General features: G+C 44.6%; 1 protein-coding gene across 1 annotated transcript in view; it reads left to right on the top strand.

Annotated features, from left to right (window-relative positions):
• esama (endothelial cell adhesion molecule a) overlaps positions 1–9,417 on the top strand; it is a 169,737-nt gene extending 160,320 nt beyond the window's left edge. The window contains exons 6-7 of the mRNA XM_072486714.1: positions 3,825–3,966; positions 6,589–9,417. Of these exons, the coding sequence (XP_072342815.1) occupies positions 3,825–3,966; positions 6,589–7,045 (599 nt within the window). The 3' untranslated portion in view covers positions 7,046–9,417. The remainder of the gene's footprint in view (positions 1–3,824; positions 3,967–6,588) is intronic.
• The last annotated feature ends 8,024 nt before the right edge of the window (positions 9,418–17,441 follow it).

The following is a 17,441-nucleotide window of genomic DNA, read 5'->3' as shown; positions in this document are numbered from 1 at the left end:
CTTCATTTAGTGTTTTAATAATTTTGGTCACTCTTTCAACATGTGTCCCCCTGATCATCATCTCCAATTAACACATCATCAATATATACTAAAGCCAAATCATCTTTAATCAACTCCCTTACTATTGCCTGAAAGTGGTCTGGGGAATTAACATATCCTTGTGGCAATTTACAGTCTACGTAATGTTTAGTGCCAAAGGTAAACGCTGTCTTTTCCCTGCTGTCTGGGTCTAACGGAACACTGCCGAATCCGTTGGCTAAATCTATACTAGTTAAATAAGTTTTGCCTGCCACCTTCTCCAATGTAGTTTGTGGATTTATTAAATACCGTTTATCCTTCTCTTTTTCCTTTTTGTAACCTTATTTAATGCTTTGTAATTCGTTACCATTCTAAATGTATCAGCAGGCTTGCTAACTACCTGAAGTGGGCTATTTGTCGATGCATATGTGACTTCTTGAATGATTCCGTGCTATTCTAACTCTTTGATCATTATCTCCAGCTCGCATTTGGCACCTCGGGTTAAGGGCTATTTCTTTTACGGCCTGTATCGTCTCCCTGGATTGTGTGCTGGAATTGTGTGCTGATTAACCCTGTGTCATTCTTTCTATTGCTAAGTTTGCTTTCCTTATTTCGTTTACATTATCAATTGGTTTTAATATCTTAAATTTTGTTTTCTGCATCTATTTTTATTAATCTTTCCCTGCCATCAGATTCTCATTTCCTGATACTGCAAGTAATACTCCAAATCTAAGCTCCGGTCCCATATCTTTATTCCCTAAAGCTCTGCCTACAATGTAGTTAAAGTCTAAACTTCATTTCTTCTGCTAGTGACTTTCTTGCAACTCAGCAGGCACTAGGACCCACTGGAGCTGTGCCATATCACTTCCTTTCTACTGGGATCTTCCTTTTCCCCTGTGTAATCTTAAAATAAAGTTTAAAAAACCCATAGTCTTTGCTGTATGAAAATTCCTAAATCTTAAATTTGATATGTAGTGAGTTTACAGAGAAAATACTGAAATCGCTACAATTTGGAACTCACCGAACAATATTTTTAAATGTAGGTACATCATGGCTGCCTCTAATAACGGAGCACATGGACCCAGCCCACACCGAATGCTTAGTCTTCGCATTTCAATTTTTGATTCCTTTGTTCTCTCTTTTTCTTTTTTAACCAACCAAGACTATGCCGAGTTCAACTAATCATTTTACAAATCCCAATTTATATATTTTGATTTTGCTTTTTGTTTACTTCCTGAGAATTGTGTTCTAAATAACTTCCACAATGTTAATCATTATTAGTGATTTTCTAAAGAACTTTCAAATACTTACCCCATTTTAAATCTCACTTTAACTGCCCCTGTATACCTCCTAATTGATGTGCAACTTCGTTTTGCAAAACACAGCATTTTAAAAACTAGGAATACCAGAGGAAGTTCACAAATTCTTGTTAAACACACACTCATTCATCCACCGAGATTTCCACTCAACCGAAAGGAATTCCAATCATTATACTTTCATTCATTTCAACCAACTAGACAATAAAACTTTGAATTTGCACGTTTTTTCCCTTCTTCAAAACTGTAAAGTAAATTTAAACATTCCTGAAATCTCCTCTTTTCCAATACGGTTCTGAATTTTCAAAGTCTCTCATTCCCCCTAGTGGCCATTCATCTCCCAACTTTTTCACTCATAAGACATATCTCCCCCTAACAAAATCCAACTTTAATCAATTCTAATTGTACGGCATTGAATTGTCTCCAGAACATTCACTCCGTGGTCTTAGCTGAATTGTCTGTAACATTTCCTCAACCCGTTAAAGACCGTAACTGAATTAAAGTGTAATTCAATACAACCAATTTTAATTTTCAACATGCAAAATGAATTCCGAGGCATGTTCCCCCAAGCCCTAGCTGAATTGTCCCCACGAATTCCCTCCGTTAAATAGCCCTCAACCGTACTTATATCGATTGAAATTAGTTTTCTAATCCGCCAGACTGACCTTTGATTTCGTTGAGACGACCTTACCTGACCATGTGCGAGTGATTAAACTTCATCAGACTATGAGACAGAGGAAAACCAACATGGTCATTTTCCAGCTACTCACGCCCTGGGCCCATTTCCTCTCTCTCTGTCCGAGATCAGTTTAATTCTAATTTTGCAGATGACCGGTGGTCGCCTGTAGAAATCCCTCCGCTGCCACCACATGAAGAAATTGAGTTCTTTCTGTCCAGTCTGGTCTCAATCAAAAGGCTGAGTTCGGATTTAGAAATTCCACTAGTTTATTTCAAATAGCTTGCAAGCTTACACTCCCTCTGATGAAGGCAGGAGACCCATGTCTCTTGAAACTCCCAGAGCGAGTGAGACAAAGGGAGGCAACAAATGTGGTCTCATATACATTCATGTAGTATCAAGTTCCACATACACGAATACAAGATTCCGTTAGGCCCTTTCCTCGACTTGGTCATATAATCTAACTGCCACTGATTCTGATAGGCTCATAACACATTCCTTTCCGTCCTCTGGGCCTCTGCCTCCCAGCATCCTTTGTGCAAAGAACCAGTCCCGATAGCCACCCCTCCCCCTCTCACCATGCTTTGCCCATCTCTTTGTTCACTCCCTGCAACCCGAATTAATGTCCATAATGCACTATTCTAACTGGTCATCTCAGTCTAATGCTCTTTTCTTTAGTTCAATTCCTCATAGGGACCTGACTCTGCTTTTCTTAGGTCTCTGGAATTCACCTCACTCAAGCAGGATCCAATTACCACCGGGCAGAATAAGGCCTTTTTGCCAATTTATTGGCCACCAGCCAACCAATCGAACCGAGTCCCACCCCATCTCTTGGGTGCCACAAAGTCCGAGTTCGACTGTTCAAAAAATCATGGTGCAACTTTTTGACTTCCTCATTCTGCTGCTTGACATTTAGATACATGTCAATTAACATCCATGGATCAAAATGATAGTGGCACAAAAATAAAGAAAGGGGAAGAAAGGGTCCTGACAGTAGAATCTATAAATGTCAGAGAAAATGGTGAATTTAGCTCATCCCAGGCTTGTGAGTGGTATTTGTGCACATGGACGTGTTCTTTTCTAATCTGACAATGTCTTCATAAATATTTAACAAAAGTGGACTTTCCTCTCAGCCAGAGAGCCTTTCAAAGACTGACTATTTTTTGTGAGGGCGTTGGAGTAGATTGGTAGCCATCACATGAGAGAAAAGGCAGGACTTTCCTGTGGACTTTGGCACCCCGATGTTGGGATGCACACACTTGTGGGGAGAGGGGCCAGCATCGTGCTATTCCTGGGGGCAGTCTCTTTTGTTGACCTGCTCCCCATACTGTGGGCACAGTCAGACATGTGACTCTCGTGCCCTGGCAGCTCCACGGGTGAGAGTTGGACACTGCTGAGGCAGATCAGGAGAGGCGGGTTTTAAAATAAATTCCCAAGCAGGGAGGCCCCTCATGCTAGCCAATTGGAGCTGCAGGGGTGACTTCCCCAACCCATGGCCCCTCGGATTGCTAATGGAATGTCACCTCTGAGGCTGACAGCCTTCTGACACAGCGTGGCAACTCAAGTTGAGTGATAACACACAATTCCTACCAGCATGGGGAATATAAAGATGCTAAGCATTTATACAATGACCCCACCATTAACAATTATCTATGTCCCTATGAATTCACAACTACTTAGTTAATTTAAAATAAGTGATGAGATTGTAGGATTTTCAATATAATCCTGATTGTTTGTTTCTCTTGTTTTTTTTAAATGATTTGAATACTGTGAAAAAGGAATAATCCATCTTTAATTTGTCTCTCTTTTCACAGCAAGTAATGCTGGGATTATTGCCGGATCCATTATTGGAGTGCTCTTAGGAATGTGTTTGATTATTGCTATCGCCATTTGCTTCTGCAGGCATCAAAAGAAGAAAAAGGCAGAAATGGAGCAATATCTAGCCAATGATATAAAGTGAGTAATAGTGAGTGACCATTAGGGCCTAGGACAAATGAAACAAACAAAAAAGCTGCCTTCCTCCATTATATGGCAGCACATACAAGAGGTCTCATGAGAGTTAACAACTTAATGTGGGCAATAAAAGGAAAACAGATGGTAATGTCTCAATTGTTGAATGTTGCACTTTCATGATATAACCTTGTCCTGAAAATGTTTGTATATGAACACACATTGTAGTCTATCGGATGCATCTGCTGCCCTTGGCAGAAGTTGTAGGTTATCCCATTCATTCATGTACATCCAGTATATTTTACTGGAAGATTGCAGGCACCTTAGACCTACTGAATGATTTGTTGCTGGCAATGCCCTGCTTAGAGTGGAACGTTCAGAAACGATTCATACTACATTCTTCAGAAAGTACAGCCTGAATTTTAAAAGGCTCGTAGGCAGCCTGATGTCGGGGCAAAACATGGGCCCCAAGCCCTTGCATTCTGGCAGTGAGATCCCCCTCCTCCCCCTTCCCCCCCCACCAACCCCCTCAGCAATTTTACCACAAGACGGCCTTCTAATTGGTCGCCTGCAGGCCCATCACCCAATTAAGGATGGGCTGTCCATGCCATGGGACTAATCGGAGGGCTGTCAGTTCTTAAGCCTGAGCAGCATCACTAGGAAGAGTGGCTGAGATCTTAGGATCTGGGCTGGGCAAGATTAAGAAAAGATTAAAAATTCATTGGGTGGAGGGCAGGTGAGGAAAGTCCTCCCTGGGCCATATTTAATTTTGGCTCTATCACCTCTACTGACACCCATCAAGGATGGTCATGTGACACTGAAGAAAATAGTGCTGACTTCAGTCTAACACCTGTATATATCACCTATGTCCAACAGGCAAAGTGCGGCACAAGTTGATTTGAATTGAAGATGTACTATTGTGAGTGGGACTGCATTGCTCGGTCACATTCACATTTTGATTCATTGATTCGCCCTGAGGAAATTGACTTTGTTTTTAAACAGTTTGAGTCACAGCTGAAAAGAATGGTGCAATTATTTTTCAGTTCCTTGGATGAGTCATAGGAATCTGTTTGGCAAATCATGGGCAGAGTCAAGAAATTCAGATTGTTGACAACACTGCTCTCAAGTTGAATATATGAATACACCAAATGCAATTTTCATATGTTTTTATTTCCTGAAATATGAGAGCAGTGATTAGGGAGCAGAGGAAAGAATGCTTGACCCATTAGGGTTTCCTGTCCTTCTTTTGATCCTTGGTGCTATACATCAGCCTGACCGAAAGGGTCAGGAGTTGGCTTGCATCTGGTACTTCACAAATGAACCTCTTCAGCTGTCAGCTATAAACACATGAATGGTTTAAGGGACTTATTAAATGTTTCCCTTCCCCCATTCATCCTGCCATCTTAAAGGGTTTGAATATTTGGCCTACATCTGATAGCTGCACATAGGGTTGCCAATCCTCTAGGAGTGGCCTGGAGTCAACTGGAATGGAAGGTCAAACTCCAGGACATAGCTGTGTGCAATTCTGGAAAATTTCACCGGGATATTAAAAAAGATGGGCAGCGGGATACTCCGCTTCGCTGGCAGCGCATTCACGCCCGCGGATTTCCCCGATGGCATGGGGTTGCCCACAATGGGAAACCCCATTGGCCGGCTGCCGGGACGGAGGATCCCACTGCCGGCTGCGGGGGGGAGGGGGGGGGGGGGCTGTGAAATGGGTCTGGCGCCGTACTCTAAAATGGGTGTGGTGGGAGGGAGAATCCCGCCCATGGTTTTTCTTAGTCATTTCTTTTTTAACCAGTTTTAAAATATTGAAAATGTGGGGAGATAAAAAGGCTGTTTGGTTGATGGTCAAGCATCATCCAATTGGATAATGAGTCTTTTTGCTTTTCAATGTGTGTAGAAAGGCAGCGTGTCAAAGGATGGATGTGTTGGCTGTAACGTGGGAGATAGTCATGTGATGACAGTTAATAAAGTTAATCACAGTTGGCAACCCTAGCTATAGAGCAGGGAGCAACATCCCACTGCTCCTCACCTCAAGGCATAAAGCATCCTGTCAAAACATAATTATTGGTTTTATAAAAAAAAAATTTGCTGGAGCCTATTATTTTGTGTGCTCCTGTTAATCAATGTGGAAGACCAAGCAATGAAGAACTTAAATTTCAGGCAGCCAATATCAGTTAACAAGAGCTTCCAGGGTGGGTTTAGATGTGGGATAAATTCCTACACTTTGCTTTATAGCAATGTAGCTTACCTGAATCACAGAAGAATTCCTTCAACTGTACCAGTATGACATTGTAATTTACCAGAACAGCCATTATTGCAGCCTCTTTTGAGAGTGAAATTGTCAAATATGGGGCAGTTTTTTTAATGGTGCAAGCCCCCACCCAATTTCACAAGGGTACTTACAGTTAGCAGAGAGAGAGAGAGAGAGCCTTCACTATCTCAATGAGCAAAAGTAGAACCCAAGGCGAGGAAATCAAAAGTGGTGATGATCAGGTCAAATAGAGTGTATTAAGGGCCAGGATGATAATTAATTGAATGGGCACTGCTGTGGAGGGAATGTATACCTAAACTGCAACAAATAATATTCTCTAATTGTTTTTTAAAAAAATTATTTGATCACAGGGAGGATGCACAAGCACCAACAGGAAATACATGGGCTAAGGCTGAGAATTCTGATATCATCTCAAAAAATGGCACACTGTCATCGATGAACAGCACCATGCACGTCTACAAGCCATATCCTAATAAACCATATCCTAAGAAGCCACCATCAGACACTGCTTCAACCATCACTGCAATGGGTGTCAACAGCACAGGGAGTTACAAGCGCCCAAACAATGCCCCAAAATCAGCGGGGAACACTCCGACAAGAAGCTCATCTGGGCAATCCGTGCCAACTTACTCATCATTAGTCAACACTCACCACTCTGGTCCTCCCCCTAAGTGGCAGAATGGAGTTCAGGCACAAGCACCTGGGCAGACACCCACATTATCTCCAATGTCACCATCAAACCTTGCTAGAATGGGGGCTGTGCCAGTCATGGTGCCAGCCCAGAGCCAAGCAGGATCACTGGTATAGGAGCAACACCACAGTAATCAATGCACATGGAAATGCTGCAATAACTTTGACCAAAGAACGGGCCTTTAGACATCAGCCATTTATGGTGAAGTGTTACAAATACAGCATTCGGTGTGAGCTGTGTCCTGAGCTCCTGTAAATTGTTCAACAAGAAACTTGAAATGAGGAATTTTTGCCCAAGTGTTATCTGGACGAGTAAGCAACCATTTCTATTCTGGTATCTTACTTGTAACTCCGACAATACAACTGCTTGACACTCAGGCTGGGATTTTCTGGCCCTTCTCACTGGCAGGATCTTCTGTTCCCACCGAAGGTAACCCCTTCTTTCTCTCTCTCTTTCCTCTCCCCCCCCCCCCCCCCGCGACGGGGTTCCCTGCAGCTGGCCCGACGAGCAATGCAAACTACCATTTACTTCGGAACTGGAGGATCCCACTGGCGGCCAATGGCAAGCCGTCACTGCCGATGGAAAATGTGCCTTGGGAAGGGGGAGTCGTTTGTCGGGGCGGGGAAGTGGGGGGGGGGCGGTGAGAGAGATCAAGAAAATTCCACCCGGAAGCCATTATAGCAACAGTTCCAGCTAATCCCAGCTCTGGGCCTGTAATCTCGCTAGCCTCTCAAAATATAGCACTTTTTGAAGAAAATAAATCTACAGTATTAGCTAGCCTGTACAAGCTGTTAATAGTTTGTTATATTCATCAATCCTGAAAGTGGAGAATCCAGACCAATTTAATCCAGAAGAAATGTGACTGCTAATTTATATTGCAAACTGCCTTTATCTTCTTGTTAATTTCCTTTTTCTCTTTTGCGATGGTCTTTCCTTATTTTTATTCTTTCATGGGTTGTGGGCATCGCTGGCAAGGCCAGCCCATCCCTAATTGCCCTTGTATCGCTCACCAGGTCATTTGAGGGCAGTTGAGAGAAAACCACATTGCTGTGGGCCTGGAGTCGCATGTAGGTCAGAAGAGGTAAGGGTGGCAGATTTCCTTCCCTAAAGGGCTATGGGCCAAGTGTTGACAAATAGGATTAGGTAGGTAGGTCGGTCAGGTGTTTTTCATGAGTCAGTGTAGTCTCGATGGGCCAAAGGGCCTCTTCTGCACTATATTATTCTGTAAAGGGGAACCAGATGGGTTTTTACAGCAATCATTTCATGGGCACTATTACTGAGATTAGCTATGTTTTCCAGATTGATTAATTGAATTTACATTCCACCAACGATGGTAGGATTTAAACTTGGGTCTCCTAGGCCTCTAGACGATTAGTTCAGCAACATTACCACTGTCACCTTGTCTCCTCACATACGTACAAAAATCCTCAATGGCACAAAACCCAAATGACCAGCTTTGCTCAACCCCTTTCCAAGTATCACTTCTGCAAGTAGACAACTTGGGAGATGATTCCATTTGGCTTCAAATTCCTTGAGTGTGGAAGACTTAAGGAGTGACATTGAAATGATTCAATAAGGTATAAACAGAGAAACCTTTTCCTTTTGGGGGAATTAAGACTCGGGATATACTCACTAGAGCCATTCAGGATTGAAACGAGTGATAAAATGCTTCAGCAAGTTAATGAAAATCTGGAACCTTATCCTGAAAAATGTTATTTATCTTGGGGACAATTGGACTTAGTTCGATAGGTGGTTGTTCAATAATGGTATGAAGGGCTGAGGAGAGGACACTGCGAGGTACAGATCAGCCATGATCTAATTGAATGGTAGAGCAGACTTGAGGGGCTGAATGACCTACTCCTGTTCTTATGTTTGATAGTTCTCTATATAGGTGAGTTGAACAGTTGCCCTGGATTACTGTGGCTTTTAACAGTGACGAATGTGAGTTTGTGGAAATTGACAGACCCTGCTTTCCTCTTTCCCCAGTTTCTGCCTGACTTGTTTCTCGATTCCAGCATTTCCTGTCGACAGTTCTTTTTGAATACATTCACCATGTTGTTGCACATATGACCGCAGCATTTATACTCCTTCCTTCACTGTTCTCCTTTATCTTCTTGTAACTTTGTAAAGTCTCACAGTGATCGAGGCAGTCCTGCCCTGCAGAGAAGAAGGAAATTAAGTAATGGAATGAGTAAAACTCAGGAATTCCCCAAAATTACTTTCCTTAAAACAAAAGGAACTTTAAAAAAAATAAATGGGAGTCTTCAAAGTTGCAGAACTGGCCAAATGGAGCTGTTAACATTTATTTATGCCACAGATGGACTATTGGCATTTCAGAAAGAAATTGGTGTGGAAGTTATTCACAAATATGTTATCCAGAGACTCTTACGTTGAAATAATGGCAATGAGTGATTCTTAAATTTGTGAGTTCTCTTGCTCATGTCCTGTAACATGAAGCTTCCCTTCCACCACAATCCTTCCCCCCCCCCCCCCCCCCCCCCCAAATAAAAACTTATTTTGATACTGCAAGTTTAGAATCCCTCCAGTGCAGAAGGTCATTTGGCTCATCGAGTCTCCCAAAAAACACCCTGGGCTGGATTCATCGTCCCGCTGCGCCACATTTGTGCCCCGACCCGCCGGCGGGATTCTCCGTTACGCCGGCCAGTCAATGGGGTTTCCCATTGTGGGGCAGTCCCACACCGTCGGGAACCGCCGATGGCCAGCAAAGCGGAGAATCACGCCGATGGAGAATCCTGCCCCCTATCTATGTCCACACTCCTGCTCTAACCCGTAACCCTGGACACTATAGGGTAATTTAGCATGGCCAGTCCACCTAACCTGCACATCTTGGGACTGAGGGAGGAAACCCCCACAGGCACGGGGAGAATGCAAACTCTTTCAGTCACCCGAGTGTGTAATTGAACCAGGGTCCCTGGCACTAAGAGGCAGCAATGCTAACCATGTGCCACAGTGCCGTAACCATGATACAAAAGAGGTATCGAAACATACGCTGAATGTGATAGGCTTAGATGACAATAGTTCTTCAGACGATTTGATCTCCCCCTTTCAGAACATTGAGCCCATTATCTTTCCATCACAGTTTTTAGCCATTTCTTAACTTGAGTCCAGTTTCCTGGCCCCAACCACTTTCCCAGTGACAATGATCTTCCTGTTGCTCACCCTTTTTGTAATGGAATACTTTACACAGCTACAGGAAAGATCACAAAAGTATCAAGTGGGTTCTGTTCTCTCACTGCTTTTGAAATGGACAATTTATCTTGACAGATTGTCGGAAGGGCCGATGGGGATAGGTTTGTGACTGATATGTAATTAAACCTCCTATACTTTTGTATTAGCTTAATTGCCAACACAGTGTCGTGAAGCATTCCACCATGCTGTTACATTGTGATGGAAAGTCAAATGAGCAGGCTCACTTTGACGGAGATTTAATTTTAAATTATCTTTTCAAAATTTGTACCCAATTTTCCAATTAAGGGGCAATTTGGCATAGCCAATCCAGCTGCCCTGCACATCTTTATGGGTTGTGGGGGTGTGACCCACGCAGACACAGTGAGAATGTGCAAACTCCACACGGACAGTGACCCGAGACTGGGATTGAACCCGGGTCCTCGGCGCCGTGAGGCTGCAGTGCTGTCCACTGCGCCACCGTGCTGCCCGATTTTTCATTGTTTGACGGACAACGTGTAAGTAAATGGTTTATTGAGCAGTTTGACCCACACCTGTCAGGATAAAATATTAAATCATTCTGCCCCCTCTGCTGAATGTAAAAGATCCCATTGCATTATTTCAAAAAAGACTAGGGTAGCTCTGGCAATACTTATCCCTCAACCAATACCACTAAACACAGATGATTTGGTCATTGTCTCGTTGCTGTTTGGTGGGAGATTTCGGTGTGAAAATTGCCTGCCGTTTTTCCTACATCACAAAGAGTGAGTACACTTCAAAAGCTGTAAGGTGTTTTGGGACACCCTGAAATCATGAAAGGTGCTATATAAATGCAAGACTACCCTTTTATTGGAGACTATTAGGTCTCTATCATTCTCGATTTCTTTGATTCTTGAATTTGTACGTTTTTTAAAAACGACAAACCTAGAAAGTCAAAGGTTAGACTTCTGTCAGAAGCTAATGTTTAGTAAACAGTCACATCGGTTGTTTTGCATTCAGAACTCCCAGATGGTCTTTTGATTTGTCAACAAAACACGGCTGTGTGGGAACCGTTTTGCAGTCTGTGAGCAGGGTTTATATAGTGACAGGAAGTGTTGTTTATATATCAGCCTCTGGAAATGGAGCATTTAAGGTTCCTTTATTTATCAGCATTCGTAGAATTCCTACAGTGTAGAAGGAGGCCATTCGGCCCATTGAATCTGCACCAACTCTATGAAAGGGAACCCTACCTAACCTTTGGACAGGGGCAATTTTAGCATGGACAATCCACCTAACGTGCACATCTTTGGACTGTGGGAGGAAACTGGAGCACCCGGAGGAAACCTACGCAGACACGGAGAGAACATACGAACTCCAGTTAGACAGTTACTCAAAATCAAACCCGGGTCCCTGGCACGGAGGTAGCGGTGCTAACCACTGTGCTACCCTTAAATACAAATATCCAGAGATGGCAGAAGGCTAAATGCCAGGTTTGCTTTGAAGAGGGGGGTTTAGATAGATCTTTTAAACTCCCCCTTTCTATCATGACACTGCTATCTGAACTATAACCTATGGTTTCTAATTGCTTTGTTTACCAATGAATGTTGGATCCAGTTGGATAACGAAGGGTTTGAATAAACTCAAGCTCTGGGGTCCTGAAGCGTTCTTCAAGCTTTTTAAAAAATGAATTTAGAGTACCCAATTCTTTTTTCCAATTAAGGGGTAATTTAGCGTGGCCAATTCTCCTACCCTACACATCTTTTTGGGATGTGGGGATGAGACCCACGCAGACACTGGGAGAATGTGCAAACTCCACATGGACAGTGACCTGGGACCGGGATCGAACTCGGGTCCTCGGTGCTATGAGGCAGCAGTGCTAACCACCACGCCACCGTGCTGCCCCCGTTCTTCACGTTTAACTAGTGGTTGAATGTAATTCTCCCATCAACACTGCTATTAATATAGGATATGACATATACAGTCATACTGATTCATTAGCCCTTCGGAAGTAACTCAACCATTCTCACATTGCCCAAGACCTATCCCCTACCATATTTTGGTCATTCATTTTCCTCTCTTTTTCTCTCAACACCGCATCTTGGAAGTTATTTTAATATAAATTCAGAGTACCCAATTCGTTTTTTTTCCAATTAAAGGGCAATTTAGTGTGGCCAATTCACCTACCCTGCACATTGTTTTTTGGGTTGTGGGGGTGAGATCCATGCAGACAAAAGGAAAATGTGCAAACTCCACACAGACAGTGACCCGGGGCTGGGATCGAACCTGGGTCCTCGGCGCCGTGAGGCAGCAATGCTAACCGCTGTGCTACCCCCACATCTTGGAAGTTGGGGTGAACAGTAATGGAACCTGAATTTCCTCTTTGGATCGGCAGTGACTGATGTCCGCCCTGCCGGAGACATTGGGTTTTAGTTAGTAAAGTGTGTCGCCATAGTCTCAGATGACCATAGGCTGATTTCCCCTTTTGAGGGGGAAAGTTAACTGGTGGTGATTTAACCTAAGGATTACCACACCTCAGGTGAGGTACAAGGTTGAGAAGGAAGAGCCTTCATGAATAACCTCATCCGGTGCGAGAATTGAATCCGTGCTGTTGGCCTCACTCTACATCCCGAACCAGCCGTCCAGCCAACCGAGCTAAACTGGTCCACACTTTGGGTTTATTATTGTGATGACTGAGTGAGCATCTTGTATCATGTTAGGCAAGCACAAAGTTGAATCTTGTCTGCTTGCTTTGTTTTCTTTTTTTGTGAACAAACCTCTGAACCTTTTGTGAATAAACCTCATTTCATGGGCGTGGCCACCCTTGGCTCCTGAGCCTTGGCAGTGCCACCATGGCACTTGGGTACCCAGGCAGTGCTTCTGTTGACTTGGCAGTGCCACCTGGGTGCCTTGGCAGTGTCAGGGTGGTGGTGCCAACTGGGCAGTGCCAAGGTGTCTGCGTGCCATGGGGTGGGCCAGGAAGCCACCTTGCAGTTAGCCTGACCAGTCAGGGGTCTCCAAGGAGACCCATGGTGCAGTTCCACCTGGTCTACATTTGTGTGGACAAGTGCTGAACAGCGCAAGGGAGGCTGGAGAATCGACGGAGGTCAGGGATCCCAGGCAGGTAGGTTGTAAGTAGGTTTGCAACCTAATTCTGCGAGCGTAATTTGCCCTTGACCCTTTTGGGTAGAGTTCTGACTCCGACATGTTGATGGACTTGGCTGTATTCCGCGAGGCACGGAGGCTGTTGGAATGTCCGCTGGAGGCCGCTCCTGGGATCTTCGGCCGCGTTGAGCTCTCGCGGGAGCGCAACACGGCAAGAGAATTGCGCCTAATGCCTTTGTAGCATCTACAAGGTGCAAGACAGGTGCTGGAGTACAGCTCCAAAAACATCCAAGAAGCTCAACCCCATCGAGGTCAAAGCAACCCCCTTGACTGGCACATCCAACACCTTAAACATTTGCTGCATCCAACACTGGCGCAAAGTGGCAACAAACTCTACCATCTACAAAATACATTGCAGCAGCTCACCAAGCCGGCTTTGACAGAATCTTCTAGACCTGTCACCTCAATCACCTTAGAAGGACAGGTGGATGTAAACATCGCCAACTACAGGGTTCCTTCCAAATTCACCATCATGAGTATGAAATTTATTTCCATTCCTTTACCATCGCTGGGTCAATATCCTGGGACTTCTGCCGAAGAGCATTGTGGGTGTACTTCACCCAGTTGCAGTGATTTCAGCACAGTAGCCCAGTGGTTAGCACTGTTTCTTCACAGGGACCCAGGTTCGATTCCCGGTTTGGGTCACTGTGCGGAGTCTGCACGTTCTCCCCATGCCTGTGTGGGATTCCTCCAGCTGTTCTGGTTTCCTTCCACAAGTCCCGAAAGATGAGCTTGTTAGGTGAATTGGACATTCTGAATTCTCCCTCAGTCCGCCCCCTTTTAATTTGTCCACCAGTTAATTTGTGTTCTAATGTTTAGTTGATTGGGCCCTATAAAACGTATCCGAACAGGTGCCGGAGTGTGGCGACTGGGGGATTTTCACAGTAACTTCATTGCAGTGTTAATGTAAGCCTACTTGTGACACTGATAAAGACTATTATGAGGGAAAAAATGGTTCACCACCTGAAAGGTAATTGGGAATGAGCAATAAGTCGTCATCAATATCCATAGTTTTATTTTTTTTAAAATGGGCAGTGCTGTCTCCTTCATTGGAGGTTAGAATATGGGAATCTCTCTCCCTCTGGTTAGTTCCTGCTGCTTCTCCTTTGAGAGAGAGAGAGTCAAACCTTTCAGTGAGTGCTGTGTAATATGTTTGGGTGATGTGTCTAAATTGGAGTGTGTGTGAGGTATGGAAAGATTGCAACAGTGAGGATGAGGATTTTCTGGAGTGCCCAGATATTGAATGTTACCATGCAGGACACTGCTGCAGACAATGCAGGAGAAAAGTCAAAAGATCATTAAAACAATTGTTTTCTTTTCATTTTAGTTGAACGCTTCCATTGATGCGCTGTATCTAAGCTGTTTGATTGGGTGGGGCAGTTGGCGGTGAGGCATCTTGTGATGCCTCTGGAATGGAGCCAATGTGGGTTGACAGCCCTAGTGTGTTGCTGTGACTCGGAGACACGGGTCTCATCCTGATTAAGTAAATGTGACTGTGTCAGGGAATAGGTCCAGTTGCTCTTGTTATTATCTATGTAGGAGACAGCGAATGTGGGAAAGGCTAATAAGGACATTGCTGCCATTATTGGGAAAGCATCAAGAATTTGATTTTATGATCAAACAGAATGAGACCTATTTGAAGGCCGTTCAAACACATGGAGCTATAGTTATTTTAAAGATTGATATTTTAAATTCAAAATGTTGAGCCACATTTCAAAGGATTGAGACTTGAGAAACACCCACAGATGTATCTAATAGGTTAGAAGATGGGAGGATCTTTTTAGACATGACTTGTGTTCCCAGCTACTACTCATACCAAACCCCTCGATTTGGCACTAATGATGCCCATGAATGGTTACCAGATGGTGACGCTTCAACACACATATGTGACTCCGAGAAAGCAAGCGTGAACTTACACTGATGGTGGGTAATGCTTTGGAAAGAGTCCATAGGGTGTGACTGCTGGTGTGAGGAGTCTGAATCTACACTGTCTTCCATGCATAAAGGCTCTTAGTGTGACTGGAAAAGACAAATGTACATTTCGAGAACTATAAATATTTCCACACGTGATAGAACATAGAACAGTACAGCACAGAACAGGCCCTTCGGCCCTCGATGTTGTGCCGAGGATTGTCCGAAACCAAGATCAAGCTATCCCACTCCCTGTCATTCTGGTGTGCTCCATGTGCCTATCCAATAGCCGCTTGAAAGTTCCTAAAGTGTCCGACTCCACTATCACAGCAGGCAGTCCATTACACACCCTAACCACTCTGAACGGATCTGAAAATAAAATATTTTCTAGCGAGTTAATAGAGAATATTCTCAAACCAGTCAATGGAAGCAGCAAACCAATTCCTTGAATTTAGTAAAAAAAAAGGTATCTTCAAGTAGAAGTATATGAAAACATAATAATATTCTTTGCTTCAATTCCCCTCCCACCCCCCCCCCCCCACCCCCGATATTTCCTGCCCATTGAAATTGAATTGTGAAAACGGGGATTGAAGAGTGAGATACAATTCCAAGATGTCCGTTGGTAGCCTGAAGAAGGAAGGCGTGGCTGTCTTTACATAAAAATTATGACACAGAAACAGGGGCAAAATTCTCCCACCCCCCGCCGGGTCGGAGAATCGCCGGGGGCTGGTGTGAATCCCGCCCCCGCCGGTTGCCGAAGTCTCCGGCACCGGATATTCGGCGGGGGCGGGAATCGCACCGCGTCGGTTGGCGGGCCCCCCCGCTCGATTTTCCGGCCTGGATGGGCCGAAGTCCCGCCGATAAATTGCCTGTCCCGTCGGCGTAAATTGAACCACCTACCTTACCGGCGGGACAAGGCGGCGCGGGCGGGCTCCGGGGTCCTGGGGGGGGCGCGGGGCGATCTGGCCACGGGGGTGCCCCCACGGTGGCCTGGCCCGCGATCAGGGCCCACCGATCCGCGGGCGGGCCTGTGCCGTGGGGGCACTCTTTCCCTTACGCCTCCGCCACGGTCTCCACCATGGCGGAGGCAGAAGAGACTCCCTCCACTGCGCATGCGTGGGAAACTGTCAGCGGCCGCTGACGCTCCCGCGCATGCGCCGCCCGGAGATGTCATTTCCGTGCCAGCTGGCGGGGCACCAAAGGCCTTTTCGGCCAGCTGGTGTGGCGGAAATTCCTCCGGCGTCGGCCTAGCCCCTCAATGTTGGGGCTCGGCCTCCAAAGATGCGGAGTCCGCACCTTTGGGGCGGCGCGATGCCCGTCTGATTGGCCCCGTTTTGGCCGCCAGTCGGCGGACATCGCGCCGTTTCTGGAGAATTTCGCACCCGATTTTCCAGCCAACCAGTCCTGTTTTGATATTTATCCAGCACATGGTCCTAATCCTAGGTGCCTTCCCTATTCCCACATTCCTTCAGCCACTCACACAATCTCTCTTGCGGCTGATGTGTCTTTTAATAATGAACTCCACCTTTAATTGCATTTCACACCCTTGCAGCCTTGAAAAGAAAATGATCTGCTCTCTGCCCTTATTCTCTTCAATCTGTGGCCTTTCATTCACGACCCCTCAATAACTGGATGCAGCTGGATCCTACCTACTTATATTTTCAACTCCTCAAAATACAGGAAAATCCGTGAGCTGTAGTGAGATGGGAAAGCAAGATGGTTCTTACACCTGAGAGCCTCCTGCGATTGTACATGAACGATAACCTGAGGCTGACCACACAGCCATGTTTAACCACTGTTACATTCTGTTTATACTCCTACATGTTGAACTTTGTTATGTACAATAAGAATGGATTTTATGTACCACTGTGTACAGTGAGTTTGTGAAATTTTATTAATATTTTTATCAATAGCTTTTCTACGTGATATTTTACTGACATTTCTACTTAATGGAAAAGTTATAAGATAAACCTGACTGAACAGATACCGCGTGAGTTTGGAAGGATCTGAGCTTTCTGTTATTTTAATACTTCTGCATGCACCTGTTGAAATGGATAAAAATGTTTTTTTTTAAATAAAGTGTATCAGGCTTATCTACATGGTTTGAATTATTTGTTCACTCCTGTACACAAACATCGAACTAGTTACTCATGGTTGTTGATAACGTTTCTCCAACAACTTGAGTGAAGGACAGCAGTTTTGGAATTTGAACCATGCCTTTTATGAACTGTAACCTGCACATTTATTCTCATAGTCCACTCATCCCCAACCGTG

Source organism: Scyliorhinus torazame, chromosome 21, assembly GCF_047496885.1.
Source record: "Scyliorhinus torazame isolate Kashiwa2021f chromosome 21, sScyTor2.1, whole genome shotgun sequence".
In the NCBI taxonomy this organism is placed as follows: domain Eukaryota; kingdom Metazoa; phylum Chordata; class Chondrichthyes; order Carcharhiniformes; family Scyliorhinidae; genus Scyliorhinus; species Scyliorhinus torazame.
Note: the sequence above shows the minus strand (reverse complement) of the source record. Positions and strands in the feature narration are given on the sequence as shown.